The sequence below is a fragment of the Xyrauchen texanus genome, chromosome 8 (assembly GCF_025860055.1).
Source record: "Xyrauchen texanus isolate HMW12.3.18 chromosome 8, RBS_HiC_50CHRs, whole genome shotgun sequence".
Lineage (NCBI taxonomy): Eukaryota > Metazoa > Chordata > Actinopteri > Cypriniformes > Catostomidae > Xyrauchen > Xyrauchen texanus.
The window spans coordinates 12,637,398-12,662,244 of NC_068283.1; the positions used below are offsets into that span (position 1 = coordinate 12,637,398).

Sequence of the window (24,847 nt, forward strand, 5' to 3'; positions counted from 1 at the left end):
AATACTGAAATTTTGGTACCGTGACAACACTACACCGAAATGAAAATTCTGGGCCGAAACTGAAAATTCAGGATGCACTTGGCCGAAAACCGAGAATGACTTTTTAATTTTTTTATACCCATTTAAAAAATATTTTTTATATATATATAATTGTATTAATATTATACTTTATTCAGTTCTTTAACATTCAAATTTAACAGATTTTTTTTTTTTTGCCAATTATCCAAATAATGTAATGTTCAAGAAAACTCTAATGATATGCAAAATATAGTTTGTCAGTGCATTCAGTAATGCAGCAGATTGTTTTGTTTTTTTGCATAATCAGATTAGAATATCTTTACTTTATTGTGTGGAACTAATTGGGTGTACTCTTTAATATGTAAAGAAACACAAATCTCTAACTACACATTATTTCAATATAAATGTATAGCTTATTAAGAAACACTTTATTATTAACTAGTATACTGGATAATGTAGCAGCAAAATTAACAGTAATTCCAGTATAAGTCATCAGTAGAAAAGAAGCCTTTTTTTTTTTTTAGTTGTAAGATATCAGCTCACTTTTCATTCACACAGTTATTTTTTGGTACCCATTCATAATTTGTAAACAAAGTATAATAATATATATTATAATAGTAATGTATATTAATATATCTCAATCGTGCACCTTTAACTTTTAAACCCTCATGCTTTTATTTTGACATCCTGAACTCTATTTTATGTATTTTCTCATTTCTAGAATTTGTTGGCGACGTATAATAATGTAAAATATTTGTTTAAGAAAGCAACCCTCTGAGTACCTTTGCATAGTCATATCGGTGCAAAATCAATGCACAGTCCGCATAGAAAAGGTCTGTTTTCATTCCAGCTCAGAAATTAACTATATCGGCCACCATATTGGTAATCAGGTAATTTTCCCCTCTAAAATCCCATATCGGTCGAGCTCTAGTGTCAATAAATCTGCTCTTCAGCATAGTTCAATTTGTAATAGACTTATTTGCTCTGAAAACACTACAGGTTTTAGATTTTCAGGACACTTATTTCAGGATGAACAGAAACTCTTGTTAGTAACACAGGAAAAACATTTAACACTAATAAGTCTCCCCTATTATATTCATCTTGCACAAAGACACTTTATATAACACTTAATTTCAACATTTACTCCATTTTGAGTGCAATGCAAATCCCCTAAATGGAATTGAAACTGTATCATGGCAGACTTTGAGGTATCTCCAAACATTGGATTGCTGGCTTAAAGAATCGATACAAGACCGCATCATGATGAAACTGGCGAAGTACACCCCTACTATTCACACAAGTCATCAAATCGTCCGCTGACAATCCTAAAGTTGTTTTTTACAGAGATCAATAATTTATTTTATTTTTTTTCGGACTGCGATGAAAACTGACTGACCAATGATATACAAGCGTTTTATCATTTTTCTCTGCAGCTACTCAGTCCAGCACGTTGGTGGCTCTAATCAACTGACAACCATCAGCATTGGACATGCAGCTGACAGACTCCTGAAAATTATATACTGTATTTTCAGTTTCTTTTTTTTTCATCATCTGAAAGGCCCTGTGACTTAAAGTCCGAAGCGACTTATATACATCATTTATCTGGGTTTTTCCGGGGTCAAAAATGGTCTTCGGTGGTGGCTGAAGTATCTTTCATCACAATGCGGTGGTTTTGTTGTTGTACATTATTCCAATAAATATTTGTTACTTTGTTGCATTTCATGTTTGTAATGAATATTATTTCTTTTTGATCATCTGAGTATCTAGAAACTTCTGAACTCAACACCGTTTTTTGTATTTCAAGGTGCAGTGGAAAATCAAACTAACTACACCTTATTTCTATTGGGCTAGTTATAATTTTCACGAGTAATCTGCTTTACTGATTGTTTGTTTCGTACTTCATAACAGATTTTTATTATAATTTAGGAATCCAAACCAGGACTTTTTTTTTTCTAATATCAGGACTTTTTTTTTTTCTAATATCACACGTCATCAGAACAGGAAATGTATTACAATATTACACATGGCTTTCTTCATAATTTGTATTCTACATTGTAGCCTACTTGCCCTTGTGTTTACCATAGTTAAGACCAAGGATTGCTCCTCAGTTGTTAGTTAGTCAGTCTTTCTTAAAAAACAAACTGATAGCCTAAACACGTGTATAAACTTAACATTAATACATCTGCCACAGTTGTAATGTAAATGTCTATTAAAGTTTACTGAGATAAATGTTGGGTGTGGTGTAGTTGTGAAAAGTCTTATTAATTGATACTGGTGCAGGTGTTTTCTCTTTCCCTCATCAATGCTGTTCAGAATATCAGTGCTGTAGTTGTTTCAAATGGTTGAATTGCTCCATAGCGCTTTAAAATAGTCAATTCTCATATAGAATTCAAATGAGTCACATGAGGTTTGTTATGCGCCATGATTTCGAGAGAAGCCCAGTTTAATTGCATAAGTGATCTGCTCTGCACTATTCTGTTACCAGAGGTCACATATTGAGGAACGCCCGGTTGACGCGCGCACACATGCTCCATTATACAGTAGTAGAGAAGATCGCATCACTTGTGCGAGAGACTCTTGGTGGATCGTGCGACATGCAAGTAATACCACCCCACGCATGCCCACGTACCACATGCGAAGCATACTGATTTAGCACTTATTCATCTTGCTTTAGGCGCTTCATCTCATACAATTTGCAAATTTCAATTCAGGAAAACCAGTTCATACATATCTGATACCAGCTGGTCAAACACACAAGCACAAAAACATCAGTCATAGAGATGGTATAAGCATTTTAAAATTGCCAGTTCAAAATATTTTACTCTTACAAACCAGATTGCAACAATTAAAAATATTTTGTCCATCATAGCATTATTGTTCTAACAAACTCTAGACCTCTGTCAAATGCAAATTACAGAACCTCACTGCTATATTTTAACAAAGTACTCCAGTAATGGTGCTCTTTTCTAACCATGCACATGAAACCCTCATTCATTTAAATAAAGACATTTTTCCACAAATTTTTTTTAAATATTATTTTTAATGTTCTGCATTATATTTCACACTATACCTGTTATTCTTAACGTGTATTTATAGCACTGTACCTTGTGTTATATTATCCAGGTTTTAATTCAGACATTATACAAAGTTGGGTTCGGGAGTCCGTTTGGCTTATTCTTGTAGCAAAATACATGTGCAAATATAAAGACACAGAATGCATATTTATGCAACAGTGCTCTTTACTCATCTCACTCGCATAAAAAACACAAATTATTCAGTTGAAGTTAGAAGTTTACATCCACTTATGTTGAAGTCATTAAAGAAAAGAAAAAATTAACCACTCCACAGGTTTCATATTAGCAAACTATAGTTTTGGCTAGTCGTTTAGGACATCTACTTTGTTCATCTGTACAAACAATAGTACGCAAGTATAAACACCATGGGACCATGCAGCCATCATACCACTCCGGAAGTAGACGCTTTCTATCTCCTAGGGATGAACATAGTTTGGTGCGAAAAGTGCAAATCAATCCCAGATCAGCAGGACCTTGTGAAGGTGCTGGAGGAAACAGGAAGACAAGTATCTATATCCACAGTAAAACAAGTCCTATATTGACATAATCTGAAAGGCTGCTCAGCAAGGAAAAAGCCACTGCTCCAAAATCACCATAACTACTCGAACTGTTTGGTCATAATGACCATCATTTGGTTTGGAGGAAAAAGGGTGAGGCTTGCCATCCAAAGAACACCATCCCAACTGTGAAGCATGGGTGTGGCAGCATCATGTTGTGGGGGTGCTTTGCACTTCACAAAATAGATAGCATCATGTGAAAGGAAAATTATGTGTATATATTGAAGCAACATTTCAAGACATCAGCCAGGAAGTTAAAGCTCGGTTGCAAATGGGTCTTCCAAATGGACAATGACCCCAAGCATACCTCATAAGTTGTGTCATAATGGCTTGAGGACAACAAAGTCAAGGTATTGGAGTGGCCATCACAAACCCCTGACCTCAATCCAAATGAAAAAAAGCTTATGCAAGCAAGGAGGCCTAGAAACCTGACTCTGTTACACCAGTTCTGTCTGGAGGAATGGATCAAAATTCCAGCAGCTTGTGGAAGGCTACCAAAAAAGTTTGACCCAAATCAAACAATTTAAAGGCAATGCTACTAAATACTACCAAAGTGAATGTAAACCTCTGACCCACTGGGAATGTGATGAAAGAAATAAAAGCTGAAATAAATAATTCTCTCTACTATTATTCTGATATAATTATTATTTTTTTTAAATGTAGTGATTCTGACTGACCTACTATTAAATGTCAGGAATTGTGAGTATAAATGTATTTGGCTAAGGTGTATGTAAACTTCTGACTTCAACTGTATATTCCTCAAAATGCATCAAAAACATGGAAAGAACATAATGAAACTATTATGCCAAATCAGGTAAATAATTGTTTTAATAGCTTACTATATATATATATATATATATATATATATATATATATATATATATTATTCTGTAGCATTGACAGCTGAAGGGTCCTGGCAGTAAACTGAAAAAATATGTTTGTAGCACATCAACAGTGCGGCCTACTGTTCAGGGGTGAAATAGTTTTTGGTCTCTGTGTGAGTAGACCTTTCATCTGAAGTTAGTCACTGAACTGATAGTCACTGATTTGGTCTGTGTAATTTACAGCCCCTTGTGATGTTCAAGACAAATCTTTGAATGGTTGAAATCTTCCAGTCAATTTTTAAAGTCTGGCAGAATCCAGCACATGCTTGTTGTGGCTGATGAGTGAATTGTGTTGACTGTATATTTAAACCGCATCAGCAAAGCTCACCAACCAGTTTGTTTGTCAATATCAGTGACTGAGTTTGAGGGTAAGTGTGCATACTCTGTGACTATGCTGTTGGAATGAGTGCAGACTTCAAATAAGTCATTATCGTTCTCTCTCTTTGTCTGCAGTAGTGGCCCTCTTACTGTGTGATCAGCGTAACCTGCATCTGAACTGGTGACTTTTCTCTGGACCGTGTGAAAGCAGCTCTTCTGCCGAGTTCTACTGAAGATGTGTGCGCTCAGATAAGAGACTCTTCACACAAGAGACAAAAATGTGAGTCAATACTCTGAGCGACTTCAGTTAAATCTGATTCAATAATGCAGTGTAACTAATAAAAGCATAATGCTTAATGCCTGCCAAATAGACTAACATCACGTCTTATGAAAAGAGGCTGAGAGGTTAATTTCTGTCTAATTTCTGCTAATAGTCTTTGTAGACTAAATGCATTCAGTATTTCACAGCAACAAAATATTTAATTTGTGAGGCTGATATTCAAAATATGTTGATTTTTGCTTCCAGTAAAATGTCTACATCTGTTGTATGATATTATGATGCCAAAATATCAGTAGTCAAAACCAATACCAGGGAAATTTCACAATTCTCAGTGTAAGTTTATGCACCACATCAAAACCGAAAATGCTAAGGAACACAGTTTGCACATTTCAGGTTCAGAAAATAAGGATGTTTTAGTTCAATTAAAAAAACATACACAACACTAAACTTATCGTTGGTTACTTTTAAACACTTTGTTTTTACTATGTTTCCTACAGACATTTTGCTTCCACTTTACTGAATTCAACGTTGCTACTATTACACTAAACCTTTTTTTAAATCCTTTGATCCCTCAACTCTCATTTTGGAGACTTCAGCCTCTTTTGTTTACATATATTCCTAGTTAACTAAAGATTGTCTCTAACTATAGTAGCAATTTAAGACATGTAAATATTAGTACAGCAAATAAGAACAGTCATTACTAGTGCAAAACAGTAATCACATGTCTTAGGGGAACAGGTTCTGTTACTACATTAGGCTTTTGATCTCTGTGTTAATGTCCAGAGAAACCACACTGAAAAGCAGTCTGAACACAGATGCCTGTGTACTTTATCAGTGTCCTTTAGACTAGAGGATATGTGTGCTGCTAAGCTTGTGTGAGTTTAAGACTTGTTGTGACGGGTGTGTTCAGCGCAGTGGCCATATGACAGGAGGCAGAGAGAGGTCAAGGTGTCTGTTGGCGCTCTTGTGTGCCAGCGTATGGCTAATATGTCATCACAGGGCACATATACGCAAACGACAGATGGGAGGGGTTCTGTCCTGTATGCCACAGAAGGCTTATGTTAGGAGCAGATGGGGAGAGAGGAAAGCTCTTTTTTTTTGTGTGTGTGTGTGTATCTCCTCTTCATTTCACTCAATGGGGCACATGAAAGTGTTTTTGTTGTCTCTTTGTCTCTCCTGTACTTGTCTTTTCTTCATGAGCTCAGTCTCACCTGCTCTACCCTTTATACCCCTCCCTTATGCAGGCAAACACACACACACAGCCGATTACTCGCCTCTTCTCTCCAGCCAGGTCCCTGTTGGCTCAGGCTTCTCAAACGTTTAGATGATTAATGGGCTCAGAAGTCTGAAGGCGCTCGCTGCCGCCGCCTCCATTCCTTCTTCCCATCCCCCCTATGTCTTCCATCACCCCCTCTCCCCAAATCCATCTATGATTGAATGCAGGAGAGCACACACACTGAACTGGGCACCAAATGCTGGCGAGTGTTGTCCCGGCCTCTTGGAGTTGTGCTTTGTCACTCGGGCAGCTGCTGTATTGTCTCAGACGGTGCTGTGGAAGGCACGTGCTCCCTGGGTGGAGGGATTGCCGCTGTTTGGACAGGCTCTGGGACTCTGCTGCAGAGGGCTTCCTGACAGAATGTGAAATTAGAGGATGCCTCATCCTCCCCCAGCAATATACACTGCCTGAAGACGCATACTGACTCAAGGATCTCTCACACGTATACACCCACCCACAAGATTTGTGGTGTACTACGGTAGGGTAGTAAAAGTGAGTGCAGATGGTCAGGGCTCGGATAGAGGATTACCTGGAATGTGAGGGTTTGAGTTCAAAGGTTAGGGTTCCTGTCCCCTCAGGTTCTCAGGAAGCACTGTGTGTTCATGTCTGCGAGTGTATTCAATTTCACATAGAGAGTTCTTAATAGGGACTATTAACTCTTTCCCCGCCAAACACGGAATTTTCCATGTTTTATGAAAAAACGCTTCCCCGCCAAACACGGAATTTTCCGTGTTTCCGTGTTTTAGGTGTTATACGGTAAGGAAGACCCCTCTGCATGTTTTGAGAGTACGCAACTCTTTGATCAAAGAAACAGACTGCGATCGTCTCAAACATGAAGAAGTGGAGTATTGAGAAGCTCAAAATATCGGACATAAACATGCCTTTTTATCAGCTTTTTGTCTGAAATGTTGTTTTTTGACAAAACCGACCTCTGTTCAAGTCGCAATAAAAAAAGAACAAATGAAGATAAAATAAAATCGTTTTTTTGCCTAAAAGCAGAGGCTCAGATCTTTATTTTGATATATAGCATCTTCATATATTCATGGAAGAAAATATTCTGCGGGCCATTAAAATTTAGCGAAAATCGTCAAAAACCCTGGCGGTGGCTGGCAACTTTTTTTTAAAAACGCTGGCGGGGAAAGAGTTAAGTAATCGAACATATCAGAGGAGTAAGAATATAAACTTGTGTGTAGTTCTTACCTGTGCAAACCTCAATTATATACCATATCAATTACATAGCCACAATGCTATGTTGTTGTGGGTGGTTACCAGGGCATTGCTGTGCTGTTGCTAAGGTGTTCTGGTTTGTCATTATTGCATTATGTGGTTGCTCTTTAGGCAAATTCTTAAGAGCCCATCCTCATCTCTAGGTTAGTCTGGACGTACACAGTGACAGAAAGATGGCTGCGAAGAGTATGTATGCTGTGGTTTTAAAGTTTTTTTTATTTTTTATTATAGTTTTTTTAGCACTTTTGCTTTTTGTGTCCAATTTAGTAAGTCGTATACACAATACTGTATTACCGTTACCTATAGATAGGCATGTTGCTACGATCCTATTATGCGTGAATTGCAGCATAATGGGTTTATAAACTGGAACAGCTAAAATTGGCTAGGTCACTGCTGCTAACAACTAGGGCTGAGCGATAAACGATATCAATATTTATCGCGATAAAAAAACTCCATGATATCGATGATAAGGTTTTGAGTCTTCGATATTTAGCCTGTGTTCTACATCTAGACATGCATGTTGCTAAAAACGCTAGCAGTTTGGCTTTCTTATCGTATGTTTCCACTGGCGCGTAGTGAGCAAATTTGAGCGAGCACTTTCAATGTCTTCCTATTGAAGCTGAGCGTCAAGCTCGCGAGGTGGATTGTAAAATTGACAGCAGTGCGGAGCAGGCGGTTCCCTAGCGTCGGGAGTGGCTTTGTGCGGATTTCTTCCACGTCAGTGGAAACGCAGCCTCAGACTGTATGAAGTTGCTATTTCCCCTCTACACGTCACTGCGTTCTGGATCCGGACCCCAGATTGATTCCATGTTGACTGCAAGACATCATGAAGACGTTACGCCCTCTCATCGTCTCTAGTGAGCAGCGTGACAAAACAACAGTGCCAGTTACATCATATCTGATTTTTCTGCGCTGTATTCTTGAATATTTATATATATATATATATATATATATATATATATATATATATATATATATAATACCTTCATTATGATTCAAAATTAACAGATCATCTTATAACATTCATATCCAACTGCACTCAATTGATAAACTCTATAAAATATTGTAATATTTTCATAGAAGATCCCTCAGACACCACTGCATTGGTTGTGTCTGGGCCCCCAACGCAGACTTTTTAGACTGTTGGTTGATTTTTGGTCATTCAAAAAAATTTGCAATGTGCAAATTTGATTTGAATATCGAATGATATGAAAAAGAATATCGTGACAACATTTTTTGCCACAACAATGGTCACTGCTGCTGCTACAACAACACTGCCTAACGTTACAAACCATGCAGAAATGTGAGCAGGAAATTGTAACGGAAAACACATTAAAGATTTTAAAAGGTTTAGAACAGCTGTTAGGACCTGCTAGTGTGGTTGCATTCGGTGAGGGAACTGACACAGTTAGGTTAGTACTCTTTATGTATTCAGGTGTGGAAAATGTTTTTAGGTTGTGTACAATTTATCTGTGTTTGCTTTTTAAACATACACGACATACTGTAAATAACTGTGTGAGATCTCAGAGCTACAGTAGGTCATGGCTATAATGTAAACAATGTGTGTGTGTTTCAGTGTATTTGGACATCAACATGGATATGTTCAAGGATCCACAGAGGACCCTTCGACACCCTGGTCCTTTGTTCCATAGTGCTATTACACACCCCATTAGGCAAATTTATATTGCAAATATTTGTTTGTACTTCCATAGGGCATTTCCCTTTGTTTACACCGCTGGTTTGATTAAAACGTGGTTAACATGTTTTGATACAATCAAATACGTGTAAACATTAACATAACTTCTCCACTTTGTCATATTCCTCGCGGTCTCTTAGGTGAAAGGCATACTTATTTTGTAGCTATCTGTTCTCCGAAAGAGCTAGTGCAACAATTACTTTCCTGGAGGCGTCCATCTTTTTTCCGACTTGTCGTGTTGTGTGTAAATGGAACGCATCCAACTCATATTTCTTTTTTTCTTTACGGATATGACGTTGATCCGAGACTAATGGAATACAGTATATGTGTAATATACATAAACATATATACATGCATGCATATACACAGTGCACCCTGAAAGTATTCACAGCGCTTCACTTTTTCCACATTTTGTTGTTACAGCCTTATTCCAAAATTGATTAAATTAATTTTTTCCTCAATTCTACAAACAATACCCCATAATGTCAATGTGAAAGAAGTTTGTTTGAAATCTTTGAAATGTATTCAATATAAAAATCACATGCACATAAGAATTCACAGCCTTTGCCATAACACTCAAAATTGAGCTCAGGTGCATCCAGTTTCCACATGATCATACTTGAGATGTTTCTACAACTTGATTGGAGTCCACCTGTAGTAAATTCAGTTGATTGGACATGATTTGGAAAGGCACACACCTGTCTATGTAAGGTCCCACTGTTAACAGTGCATGTCAGAGCACAAACCAAGCCTAGTCCAAGGAATTGTCTGTAGACCTCCGAGACCGGATTGTATCGACGTGCTGAATTTCTGCAGCATTTAAGGTCCCAGTGAGCACAGTGGCCTCCATCATCCGCAAATGGAAGAAGTTTGGAACCACCAGGACTCTTCCTAGAGTTGACTGCCTGGGAGAAGGGCCTTAGTCAGGGAGTTGACCAAGAACCTGATGGTCACTCTAACAGAGCTCCAGCGTTTCTCTGTGGAGAGAGGAGAACCATCCAGAAGAACAACCATCTCTGCAGAACTACACCAATCAGGCCTGTATGGTTGTGTGGGCTGACGGAAGCCACTCTTCAGTAAAAGGCACATGACAGCCCACCTGGAGTTTGCCAAAAGGCACCTGAAGGACTCTCAGACAATGAGAAACAAAATTCTCTGGTCTGATGAAACAAAGATTGAACTCTTTGGCCTGAATGGCAAGCGTCATGTCTGGAGGAAACCAGGAACCGCTCATCACCTGGCCAATACCATCCCTACAGTGAAGTATGGTGGTGACAGCATCGTGCTGTGGGGATGTTTTTCAGCGGCAGGAACTGGAAGACTTCTCGGGATCGAGGGAAAGATGAATGTGGCAATATACAGAGACATCCTAGATGAAAACCTGCTCCAGAGCACTCTGGACCTCAATGGATCTTGAATTTAATCTTTGCGCCAACATGACGTTTAGTGCAGAATTATTAGTTATTTTAGTGGAGTATTCAGTGTTCTGTAATGATATAAGGGCACGTAAAGTAGATAATTTAACATTTTGGGTGAACTATCCCTTGAAGTACTGCAAATGATGTAATCAAATTAAAAATGATGGGAGAATATAAAACGATTGAATTAATGTTTGTGATTAAAAGTACTGAAACAGTATATTTTAAAGGGATAGTTCACCCAAAAATGACATTTCTGTCATTTACTCATCCTCATGCCATCCCAGGTGTGTATGACTTTATTTCTTATGCAGAACACAAACAAAGATTTTTAAAAGAATATTTCAGCTCTGTAGGTCCAAACAATGGAAGTGAATGGTGACCAGAACTGTGAAGGTCCAAAAATCACAAAGGCACCATAAAGGTAATCCATACATATCCAGTGGTTTAATCCATGCCTTCTGAAATGATCCAGTTGTTTTTTTTTGTGCAGAACATACCAAAATTAAACTCCCTTTTTCACTGTATGTCTTGACAGCAGTCTCCTTGGTGATCTCGATTTCAAGCTCAATTACACCCTGTAACACCATCTAGCACTCTGCACATGCATCAGGCACTAGGAAGTTGAATCGAGCTTAAAAGCAGGATCGTGAGGACTGAGATTGCAATAGTAAGAAATACAGTAAAAAGTTACATTTTGAGCATTACATTTTGGTCTGTTATCACCCAAAGATTATTGGATCGCTTCAGAATGCATTCATTTAAACACTGAAGTCATATATTTTGAATTGAATTGCTCTGGTGGTTGGACAACCCTTTTACAGATCAGGGGCATGATTGTGTAAAAAATGTAAACACAATTTTTTATATAATTACGCATAGTTGAAGCGTTAAATTGAGAGCCCTAAATTATGTTTATCCCAAATATTCAGATTTATGCAAGTATAAACTAATTGGTTTGAGAGTGTAGGGTAGATCTACTCTTGATTGGGTCATTTGTAATGTGTCTTGCAAGTGGGCAGTTTGATTGCCATGATTCTCTCATTGGTGGAATTTTTCTTCAGGATCACAGGTATTGTAGTTCTTCACAAGAAATTTGTTATAAAATATGACATTTTTAAACCCTTTTCTCCCCAATTTGGAATGCCCAATTCCCAATGCTCTAAGTCCTCAATGCTATAAGTGTTGGCGTAGTGACTCGCCTCAATCCGGGTGGCGGAGGATGAATCTCATTTGCCTCTGCGTCTGAGACAGTCATTCCACTCATCTTATCACGTGGCTTGCTGAGCACGTTAACACGGAGACATAGGGTTTGTGGAGGCTTCACGCTATTTTCCGCGGCATCCACACACAACCCACCACACCGAGAGCAAGACCCACTTTATAACGACCACAAGGAGGTTACACCATGTGACTCTACCCTCCCTAACAACCGGGCCAATTTGTTTGCTTAGGAGAACTCACTTGGAGTCACTCAGCATGCCATGGATTCAAACTCGTGACTCCCAGGTGTGGTAGTCAGCGTCTTTAAGCTACCCAGGCCCCCAAACATGATTTTTAAATAAGAAGATGAAACTGTGTGGATTGGCTTCAACAGTAGCATATGCAATTGATTACTGTAGTATTGCAATCAAAATTATTCAATCCCTCTGACCAGCAATGCGTTCTGGTGATGTGAATTAAAACACATCAGCTAAAACCTCAGTAAACAGCCAAAGTACATTTTTATACACATTTGAGAGATTTTGAGAACAAAGAGTTCAGTTTACCCACATTTTTAAATGATTAATTCTCTCCACTAAATGTTATGTAAAAAATATTCAACTCCCACAGTCAATCATTTGTGGAGTATCCTTTACCCATAATAACATAAAATGTTTCAGGTAAGTGTTCTCAGGCTTCGGACACTTCTCTATTGGAATTTGTACACATTTCTCATGAGCAAAAGCTTCCAGCTGCCACTTCCTTGAAATCCCAATAAAGATTTTCAATGGGATTTTAATAATGGACTGAAAAGGCCATTCAAGGACATTCCACAACCCATCCCTGAACTGGACTTTGGACAACTTGGATGTATCCTTGGTGTTATTGTCTTGCTGGAAAGTCCAGTGATCACAGAGCTTCAATTTACATACTGAAGTCATCATATTTTTTGCCAAAATGGCCTGATACCTTAAAGAATCCATGGTGCCAATCACATAGTTAGGCTAGCCATTACTTGCAGCCGCAAAACACCCCGTAACAGGACTGACCCACTTCCATGCTTGACTGTGGGGGTGGTGTGAATTTGTCATCACCTTGCCTTCCTTAACCAGATTTACTGCTGAACCATGGGTCTAAAACTATTTTTCAGTTTAGTGTCATACATCCATAAAACCTTCTTCCAGGACTCCACGGGTCTTTCCAAATTCCTTTTTGTTTTTTTCTCACCCCTTTGCTCCACAATATGGAATGCCCAATTCCCACTACATAGTAGGTCCTCTTGGTGCCGCGGTTACTCCCATTATTCCAGGTGGCGAACGACAAGTCTCAGTTGCCTCCGCTACTGAGACAGTAAATCCGCACATCTTAACATGTGGCTCACTGTGCATGACACAACAGAGACTCCCAGCATGCGGAGACTCATGCTACTCTCCGCGATCCACACACAACTTACTACGTGCCCCATTGAGGGCAAGAGCCACTTATCGTGACCATGAGGAGGTTACCCCATGTGACTACCGTCCCTAGCAACCGGGCCAATTTGGATTTTCAAATTCAATTAAAATTAAGCGGTCACAAAATCTAAGAGATTATTTCGTAACACAAGAAAATACCAGATAAGGAGTAGAAATGGAAGTAAAAAGAAAAACACAATTTGCAATACAATAAAATACATACTAAAATAGGATAAAGAAGAAATTTCAAAGGCACTTCAATTTCCAATAGACAAAGTTGGTTGCACCATTCATACCATTCATTCTTGGGTGTGTAAGAAAGTAAAAATTCACCAAGGGAAATGTTGACTTGAATATTCAAGAAGGAATTTGGAGGGGCTTGGGTGGCTCTTAGCGAATAGTGACGCTGACTACCACCCCTGGAGACGCAAGTTCGAATCCAGGGTGTGCTGAGTGGATTCATTGGAATTTTTTTACTCATACCAGACTGTTGCTCTCTTTAGTACTAGTAATGCTTGTCTTGCTGAATACCTCTAATAACTAGAATGTATAAGAGATAGATGGTCAAAGCTGTGGTGTAGTTCAATGTGCATGCTCTCATATTGATCCGTGACGCTCACGCGGGTGACATAAGTTAAATCCGACTTGTGTCATTTCTCAGTCCCTTCTACTCTACAAATGAATAGAATTGGCAAAAGACCAAATAATAAAGATGGAGGTAAGTAAATGTGATTGTGTGTCAGCAGAAGGTCAGTGAGGGTTCAGTTTTATGGAGAGGGAGATGAGTTTACAAGAGTCCCACTCACATCTGTTCATCTACATTGTATCTGCTGCTGTGAGCACCTCCTTAGAAATCCGTCACACTCACATTGCTCAGCACAACACCCCTCTTTTGTTTTTACACTTAATGTGTGATAATTGTTTGTTATTTTCTAATGTAATCCTTCTCCCTTTTGGGTTGAAATTATAATTTACAAGTATCCTTTAATGAAGCAGAATCAAATCTACAAGTCCATCGTAGATGCCATAATTAATGTAATGCCAACTAAAATAAATACAGTAATATTGAGATGTAAAATATATTCAAAAGGCTTAAAAATATAGAAAGAATTATAGCTATAGCGCTCAGCCCTAACTGTACATGATTGAAACTGTTAAAGAGTATTTATGATTTGTTAGTCTCCAGGGTGCCTCATCATTATGGCATCAGTTTTTTTAACTGCATGCCCCTCTGCCAGTTACAGCAGCCCAGTCACTTGGCTCTCAAAGTGCAGTTTGTTGGCCACTGTTACTATTTCACTTTCCCTTTCTTCCACCCGAATCCAACATTTTCCTCTCCACCCTGTGTTGACCGTCAGCATTTGAGACCACTGTGTAACTGGGTGGTCCTGACCTGTAAATGAGCGAGAGAGTGAAGTAGTGGCAGGGAGAGAGGGAGGGAGATAAATTAGCCTGAGTCATGATGATGAGGTATGTGGACAGATGGTGGGTTGATTTCTTATGGAGTTAGTCTATCTAAACAGCGGGTCTTGAGAGAGAATGAGAGGTTGTCATGCTAACATCAGTGTGTAGTTATGTGGTTAAAGAATAAAGTACCCAAAAGTGAGAATTGTGTGATCATTTGAAAAACAAATTGGGTGAGTGTTAAATGCTGTTGATTCTTAACTTGTATCGAATCCAAAACATTCCTTATGTCGTTATTCAGTAAACTTCTTCCCCCTCCTCCATATCTTATTTTATTCATGGTTCTGCATGTTCAAACTTGACATCAATGACACCAAACCTCATTGATTATCTTGAGTCATGTCTCATGAGTGCGACGTACGAAGTTTGAATATGTGAAGTGCAAAGTAAATTTAAGAACTTCGGTGGAGGGGAAGGTTTTAAGCAACTTGAATTCAATCTATACCTCACAGAGGTATATAGGGAAGGTGCTGCTAAAATAGAGCATTTCTTATTTTTTTTTTTTTTTGAGAACTATTTAAATTATGCTTTCAAGTGTGAAGTAGGAGCATTATAAACATTCTTCAAAAATTATCCTCATACAGGTTTGGAACCGAGTGAGACAGGAGGGTGAATAAATGACAGATAGGGATGTGCAAGATTAGTCAAACTAAACCGTTCTGATGCTGCTAGTCGACACTTGAAATACAAGTCGGTTAATATTTTCAATAGTTATTTTCCCGTTAAGTTTTTTTATATATATATATATATATATATATATATAAATCTGCTGAATAAGAGGGCTATTTTCAACGAGGTGCTGACTATCTTATTTTGTGTGCAAATAATGTTTAGAATACATACGTTTTATTGTAGGCTACATTACAGGGCTATTTTTCTATCCTTTACCTTTTTTTTTACATCGTAGCTGTTATTTGTAAATGTTCTTTATAGAAATGCTGTCATATTATATCAATGGCCAATGTACGACTGGACGTCATGAAATATGCACAACTTTTCAGCACATTTTTTCTCTCGTAGATTTGGCTTAGCCTACCAGTTAATTGTTTTTAACAATGTTCTAACTGTTTTAATGTTAAGTAACGTTGAATTCCGTTTAGAACAGGCTATTTATGTTCAGGATGTGCTATTAGTTCTGCACTATTCATTCAATTGTTTTCAATAAATAAACCAGTGTTTGCTAACGGTGAATGCGTATCATGTTTTCACTTTTAGCTGAACTATTTTTTTAATAAGCAGTTATGACGCAGCCAAAACCACTATACACTCATACTCAACCTTGCAAGACCTGAATAAAAATGTTTCATTACTGCACCAATACAGAGGCTGTTGGTATCGTAGTTTGTGACTTGTATGCCGGAACAGGGAAACAGCGTTGTAAACCTGGAGAATATATAAAAAATCTGCCATTGCAGGACATGCTGGCGAAAACTACATCTTGTCAAACCAAGCAAGTAGAGTATTTTATGGAGTTGGAATCCCTGTTCTGTCCTCTAATTCACCCTCCCCTGACTCCACTCACTCACTTTTGCCTTATACTCTTTTATTCCTTTGTAACCCACAATCAGCCATCAAGTTTAGATTACAGCAAGCTTTTGCACAGTCAAGGTACACTTTTTCATCTGTATATCTAAGTATACATGACAATGTGTAATTGAATATTTGAAGGACGTCAGTGGAGGAAGTTAAATACACATGCTGTATGAAGAAGCCAAGCTACAATTGCATTATCTAGGTTTGTTAGATTGGGGAAAAATCTGACCAACATTGTAGAAAGATCTAACTTTTAAAGTGCATGTAAATGCACTTTGTTTAGTTAGGCACTGATTTCAGTTCCTGCTCGCTGTCTGCTGGCCGAGCAGTCCCAGTGGCTAGTTTTGTTGTGTTGATGAAGTCTAGACATGTGTGAATGTGTAGGCCTGTATGGAGAGGCAGCAGATAAGGCGGCAATTGGTGAAGTGGGGGGGTAGCATGCAAGAGATCAGTCTGAAAAGGGTTTGTGGGGGAGGGCGAAATGGCGGGAGGAAGGGGGTGGGGAGCTAAGGTGTGTGTGTGTGTGTGTGTGTGTGTGTGTGTGTGTGTGTGTGTGTGTGTGCTGTATGAGAGAGAGAGAGAGAGAGAGAGGGAGGCAGGCAGGCAGAAAGAAAGGGAGGGCCCAAGCTATTGATGGGAAGAGAGAAGGGAGGGGTTAGAGACTGAGTAAGCACCAGAGTGCGGAGGGAGGGATGTGTGGGTAGAGCTTGTTCTCAATGAGGAAGCGTCAGAGCCATTTTCACTGAGTAAGAGCACGCTGCTCTCAGCCAAGGAAAGAGAAAGAAAGTGCACATTTTGGATTCTACCAAGCCGTTTTCACTCTTCCTCTCTCCAATTTCTGTTGCCCCACTGGAGCGAAGCCTCGGTTGGACACGCAATGGGGCATAGTGCCTGTGGCAACTGGGCCGTTGTGCTGCCGAGGGGGGGAGGGGGTAGAGAACCGACCGGCGCACAGAGCTAACAGATTCAGCTGGCCTCAGGCCTCAGCGCCTCACTCTCATGCTCGAGTCTCCGGCTAGAGGCTTCTCAGGAAATCAACCTCTTTCTCTTAGGACTATGGTGGACTAACTATGGATTAACATGTATTTGGCTCAGTGGATTTTGGGACATATACAAAAGATCTGGCGATTTCAGAGCGAGAAATCGCTGTGTTTTGGGATTGAGTGACGAACTTTTCTTGCCTTTTTAGTTCCCTTTCTATTTTGCTTTTGTGGAGAGAGGAACTCCTCAATGGATTACAAAATGCTTTCGAAGTCCAATGATTTGTTGGATTTTCAGACATTGGATGCCCTTTTGGAAAAAATTGCACATTGCTCCGTCCCTCTTAAAAGGTAACACTCTGAACATTACACAACCAATCACTAATGTTGTTTGTCAGTATGGTGTCTGTCTTTGTTAGGTTTTAGCTATTAGGTTTCTCCTGGTAAAGTTAGTATTCATACATGAGGAAATTTTTTTGTAATCTTTTGGTTTGATGTACTGAATTCTTATATTGTCACTTACTTGGGTCAGTAATATTTTTTCGTTACTAGAAGTTTTCCACAGAATGGCAACAAAATAGAATTTTAAAGGGCATTGTTTTTGAGCTAAATTCCCCAAATAGGCAGCCTCCTGGTGGGAGAGGGGGGTGTGTAACTGGGGGAGGGGTGGGATTTTTTCAGAGGAAGAAGGGGGTAGTGTATTTGTTGTGGCAGAAGGAGAGGGTTCAACTATCTCTGATTTGGAATCTTTAGTAAATTAAAACCACCATATTTTCTTTTATCTACGTAAAGGTTATGACTTAATTTGGCTCTTTTTTTTTTTTTTTTTTTTTTACATTTACATTTCTCCCAATTTGTAATGCCCAATTCCCACTACTTAGTAGGTCCTCATGGTGGCACAGTTCTCACTTCAGTCTGGGTGACGGAGGACTGTCTGAGACCGTGAGTCCGCGCATCTTATCACGTGGCTCGTTGTGCATGACAACGCGTAGATTCACAGCATGTGGAGATTCATGCTACTCTGTGATCCAAGCACAAGTTACCATGCGCCCCATTGAGAGTGAGAACCACTAATCGCGACTACAAGGAGGTTACCCCATGTTACTCTACCCTACCTAGCTAAGGTCACTAAGCACACCCTGGATTCGAACTTGCGACTCCAGTGGTGATAGTTAGCGTCAATACTCGCTGAGCTACCCAGGCCCCATTTGGCTCCTTTTGATTTACCACAGAAATTTCATAACCATTACCCTAAACTGAAAATATCAGTTTTTAGTGTTCAACATAAAAGGGAACCATGTTCCACAAAGTCTGCATTTACAATAGCACCAAGGACCCATTTTCTCTTTTTTACGAAGTTTTTCCTTGTTTTATTTTAATATTTTTCTGTGCAGAATTTGGACTGTTATGTTTAAGTTTCTACCATCCTTCACTTTTTTAACCAGATCTGATGTGCACCCTAACTACCTAGGAGATGCAAATAAACTCAACAATCCTGCCATGGGATTGCTGTGCCAATGTTGTTTCTTAGTGAACAAAAGAAACAAAGCACCCCCAGTCCCCATGAAACTGTGTGCCTACTGCATATTCTGTCATTATCATAACTGCTGTCTCACAACCTATTCCAGCTCTGAAGGCAAACACTCATTGTAAATCAAATAAAAGCTGGACATTCCCATCTCAGAGAAGGCTAATGTATCGGACACTGCCTAGTCTGATGTGTGACGCAGAATGTTTACATGCACAGATATAATGAAGCTACTATATTAAGTTGTCTGTCCAAGTTTACGTGAGAGTGTGTGTAATTGAACGTTTGTAGGAAACAAATCAGCCGAGGATGTTTTGTTAATACAAATCAACTCAATGGGCCAACTCTGTCTATTGGAGCGCAAGTTCAGTTCCAATGCTAGTTGTGTTCTGATTAATGAGTATATATGTTGTACAAGGCCGAGTTACAATTGCATTATGTAGATCTGTTAGTCTGACATCGTAAAAATTAGACTGGTACAATAATTGGACTGAAATCGAAGTTTTAAAGTGCATGTAAACATACTGACACAGAAGGCAGATGAGGCCACTGTTATGCACGTGGAACAGTTGTCATCAAAGAACTGCTGCTGTGAAACACTTACTTTGCAAACATGCCTATCGTATGCCGTGCTGCCAGTGTTCTTATGGCTCTGTTCTGTAATAGACATTTGTTGGTCCCAATTTCGAGTTGTTTTAGGTCACTGATCAACACTCTAGGACAAATCCAACATGGCCCAGCAAATGTTCAAGCAAGGAAAAAAAAAAAACCTGTGTTGTTTGATGGAGGTACCCGTGTAGTGCTTATGTTTGTACAGATTGTACTTCCCACCATGTTGGGAGCAGTTTGTAACAGGCAAATGCAACTGTAAACTAAGAAGGTTTCACTCTTTCCTGCTGGCAGCTCAAGCAGCTGAGATGTAGGAAAGAATAGCTCCCAGGAGGAGTTCCGGCGAGACAGGAGTGTGAAAGTGGAGAGGGGTGATAGATGAGGGAGGTGGGACTGTGGTCAAAGCAACTGACTCTGTACAGTGTAATTTATTATTTATACAAATGCTTTCAAGCAAATAACCTGCTGGCCCAGTTCATGCGCCTAGACCACCAGTGGGAGCCTGGAGCTTTCTGTCCTGTGTAACTCTCATTAAACAATGATTAATTGTTTACTTTCATCAGTGATGCGGCCATTTTGTTCGCCGTCAGTTTTTACACCCTCTCTTTCATGTCATGTTTGGGCTTGGCTTGCCTGTTGAACCAGATTTCCTGGTATGTACTCAGGTAACCAGAGCTGCTACTTCCTCACAGACATTCCATAGCGGTACTTAATGATCGGTGTCCAGTTCAGAGGAAAATTTTTATTCCAGAAAGTGTTTTGTGTAAGAAAATGTGGGGGGGCAGGAAGTTTAAAGCATTAGGTCAAACTCCTAAGCAGTTATGGTCATCTTTTTGAATATGCGGGAGCTTGATAGTCAAAGTTCACTTAGTTTGTAAAACAACCAAACTGTTTTCTTGGGTGTCTCTTAGTGGCCGACTGATATATCTATTGGCTGGTATTAGCCTTTCACTAATATATCGGTATCGCTGTATATTTTTACCGATATACGCAGATATGACCCTTTTTTTCAGAACATATAATGCAGAAAACAATGCTTTAGAATTGGTGTCATAATGTAGTTTGTCCAGCAGAGTGCGCTCTCATAAGTTGCTAATTAGTTTGTGAAATATATACTAGAAAGTTAATAAACAATGACCCCAACATTTTCCGTTTTCAATATAACTAATAAAACGTTAACCCTGTCCCTGACAATCATGTCACTCATGTTTATTACAACAGTCTGTTATGTTTGCCAGCAATAGTGTGTCAGTGCAGTCAGTAACGCAGCAGATTGAAAGGTAAACATCAGAGCATCTTTTTGCAGCTCAGCAGACAACGGTGCCGTGATGGATTGTGTCTGTTGAGTGTTGATTTTACACTGTGTTGTTACCTAGTTGGTGAGACTCAGTGCTGTAAAGTAAAAGTCCATCTTTTACTCTCCATGACAACGAGCTTATAGCTAACTAGCTAACCACGTAGTTACTTTCATTGCTTGTCAGCGGAGTGAAGCTAATGTATAAACATGTATTCACCAAACTGATTTGTTCAGTATTCACAGTTTGGTACCCCCTTCAACCGAACAATTCCAGTTGTTGCATTTATAAAATGTAATATTTAAAAGTCTGGTTTTCCACCATTGAAAGTTTCCCCATAACTTGTATTGCAGAATACGGTGTAACGTCGCTGTTTATCTCTTGGCTCGTCAGGTGTAAATCCTTCTTGTTTTACAAACTGCCTCCTAATTGACTGGCAGTATTAAAATAGTCAACATTTGATTAATACTAAACAGTACTGATGTTTATTTAGCCATTTATTTTATTTGAATTTATTCTTTATTTAAATGGTCAGCAGCTGACTGACACAACATACAGTACCATGTTTTTAAGCTATTTATTGTATTTATTTTCTCAGTGTTCATTTCTAGAATTTGTTGACAATTTATAATAATAATGTCAGATATTCTTTGATAAAAATATTTAAGAAAGCAGCATGAGTACCTTTGCATAGTCATATCGGTGCAAAATCAATGCACAATCCACATAGAAAAGGTCTGTTTTCATTCCAGCTCAAAAACTTACTATATTGGCCACCATATTGGTAATCAGTGAATTTTCCCCCTCTAAAATCGGTTTCGTCTCAGCTCCCATATCGGTCGGGCTCTAGTATCTCTAGAACCATACAGGATCTGTGAACACATAACTCAATGGAAAATTCTATGTTCCCTGGCTTTTTTAAAGATGTATAAAGTGTCTGGTAATGCATTGCGCTTGCACACTGGGTGTAGGATGCACATTCTGATAGGTAGGACAGATTTTCAGGACACCGGATAACAAATGTCATAGGATTGAGCCCAACAACATGTCAACACTGCAGAAAGAATTCAACACTTCTGGGAGTACAGTAGGACAAATCACATGCACTATAAACTATACCAATTTATACACACACCAATGTAAAATATCGACTGTCCTGCATGTTCGCGTGTGCGCTTGTACATTGGGGAAATCCCAGAGTTTTACTCTGAGTAAGAGGTAAACCATATTACTGCATTGTAATTCAGCTGCAATTTGCAATTGAAAGTTAAGGAAACAAACATGGCAACAACTATGGAATATCTGGAAATAAAAGCTGAGAAATCTGCTTACTAACCAAGCCGCATGTGTAAAAGAGTACGCCTCTTATATAGTGCATGTAAACCGGAATGCTGTTTTCTTGCAATAAACCACTTTCTGGTGTCCATGTAAACATAGTCAGTTTTTCAGGGTAATCATCCTTCAAATGCACATTAAGCTGGGACACAAAATATTCTAACTTTTAACTAAATCAGCTTTAACAAATGTAAATGTATAATGGCATGTAAGCCGATACTTGTATGTAGCTCTGGATGCTATTATTTTCACTAGCCTTTGCATTTTATTAATCACACAAATCTTTATCATGATTTGATTTAGCTTAAGTGGCATAGAAGGCTTTCAAGAGACCCGCATTTCACTTTGTTTTCAGACATGTTTAATCTCAGTGCCGTTATAATACAACTTTTTATTGTTACTCTTCTCATGAGGACTTTGCAGCATTTGACAGCTGTACTCGTATACTTTCAGATATTTGATTTTAATTGTGCAAGCTAATAGTTCACTCACATTTAGACACGTAACTCCTCATGAGTCCACTTAAGTGGTCAGAATAGTTTGACTACACATACTATTTATCAGAATCTGCCCAACACTTTCCCAGATATTGCAGGATGATGTGCCCGATTGTATTTTTTAGAATCTGGCTCTGTCACTGTGAGGATGTGTAACAGCTTTTATTGCCTTCTGTAGTTTAGAAATGTGCTTCACCAGGATTGTCAGCTGAATGGCGTCACACAGCAGACATTAAAACCTGTCAGTGTGATTGTTTAATGTGTTTTGCCATTGGCTGACCTCATCTTCAACTTTGCTTGGCTGCAGTGAAACAAGGAAGCCTCTCATCATTGTGCAGTATGGTTTCTTATCATCATTTCTTGTTGTCTGTCAAACAGTGCAAATTAACTTTGTTTCTTAACTCACAAGAGTGGGTGCTGCTCAAGCTTGCCTGCCCAAAAAAAAATCTGTCTCTGGAAAAAGATGTAGTACAATGATTTTTTTAAAAATGTTTTTTATTTTGTTAGAATACATGGTGGTTTTTAAATGGCCGTCAATAGTGAAGCATGCTCTTTAAGTACTGGAGGGTTTTGTGCCTGTATCTACCAGCAGGGTCTAACAGTGACCTGCTAACCAGCTAATTCCTGCCCCCATGGGGATTTCGATGTTCTGCTCCCATGACGTCACCATAGGATTACGTATCGCATTTTACAACAACTTAACGCATCACATTTTTCCACCATATTGTGCAGCCCTACCCTTCTCTATATGTCTAATGTCTTTAAAAATGTTTGCTGATCTTGTCGCAGTCCGTTATGGCATTGCAGTAGCTATGAAATATACCAGAGATGTTTCCTTAAATTTAAGTCAAAATGAGGTATATTTAAAAGGTAGCATAATTTTGCAACATTCACATTGAGATGTCCTTTAGCATCTGAAACAACCCTAAAAATGCTTTCTTGGTAGGCAGATTTGAAGGGTCTCAAGGAAATAACTTCAGTGTCACCTGAGAACTAGAGGAAAAAAGTAACTGCGTGAACACGGGGTGCCGTTATGGAAGGTTATACTGTTATTAGTGGTATTGTGACAAACATATATCTATAATTTAAATAGTTGTTTTGTTTTTTTAAATAGCGTTAGGATGAGTGATTTCGAAATTGAGAGCACCTGGAGTGGAGGACGCATGTTGGAATGCTCAAACTGTCTCTCGCTCCACATACCGTCTGACTGTTGTGACTCATGCAACATCCCATATACTCAGATTTGTTTTCCCATCTTTATTTGTTGTTTAATTAGTTTTTACATCTGTATGCATCATATTTCTCCTTTCCATGTCCAACTGTACAGTGAGTCTGAATTACTACTTTAAAACTTCTCTATGGAAGAGTTTTTTGTAAAAAATTAACAATGCCGTTATTGATTTAATTAAATCAGTATATAAAACAAAGTCCTTACCTCGATTCACTACGGTAAGCCAAAATTATTAGTATTTTGAGCTGTCTGGTAGGATTTTGCGTGAAATCACTGGCTCATGTCTAGTGGTCGACCGATAAATCTGCCGATATTCTGACTTTAATTATTGACATCAGCCGATAAATTTGATCTTTTGGCCGATCTGTTTCTTAAGGGCGCCGAGAATCACCTGCTTGCATGTGAAGTGACTGAGACATGTAAACGACCAGTCAGGGTTTGTTTTGTTGTTATGTGCCATCGTGTTACTACAATAATAGATGGCCGTGCAACAGTCTCATTTAAACGGTCCGCTAATCAGAGCCGTGACAGACACGTCTGAGCTCTTAATGTTAAAGTGCTCATCTGTTTCATTCTCCTCTCTTCTGATAAGAATACTAAGAAACTGTCTTGTCTAATGATAAAAAGGCAAATATCAATAAAACAAAAATCTAATTCTGTCTGCAGATATCTTATTTAATCCAATGTAATAAACCAACCTCACAACTTGAGCAGATCCCTTGTCCTTTGGAGCAATTTTTTATTTTTTATTTTTTATTTTTTTTTACCTCTAAAGCATGTGTTTTAACAGTCACTCCTCAACAGATCCCTGTCACCTTTAACTTTTCTAATGATAAATATAAACAAAACTTGTATTATATACCACTTGCAAATATGCAGATATCTCCTTTAAACAGATGTAATTCACAATTTTTTGAATTTTTAGCAATTTTATATTTGTTATTTACTATATTAAATTGTGTATTATGTC

At 38.6% G+C, this 24,847-nt stretch overlaps 1 protein-coding gene across 3 annotated transcripts in view; it reads left to right on the forward strand.

Moving 5' to 3' along the window:
• The window catches only part of LOC127648412 (bromodomain-containing protein 4-like), a 73,227-nt gene that overhangs the window by 13,588 nt on the left and 34,792 nt on the right, over positions 1-24,847 (forward strand). Inside the window, exon 2 of one of the 3 annotated variants that reach the window (XM_052133081.1) lies at positions 4,987-5,131. Coding sequence is in view for 2 of the 3 variants with exons in the window: in XM_052133079.1 (XP_051989039.1) it covers positions 17,633-17,733 (101 nt within the window). In the remaining variant the exon portion in view is untranslated. Of the gene's footprint in view, positions 1-4,986; positions 5,132-17,119; positions 17,734-24,847 lie in introns of those variants that run through there. The other 2 variants (XM_052133079.1, XM_052133080.1) reach the window with 2 other exon arrangements.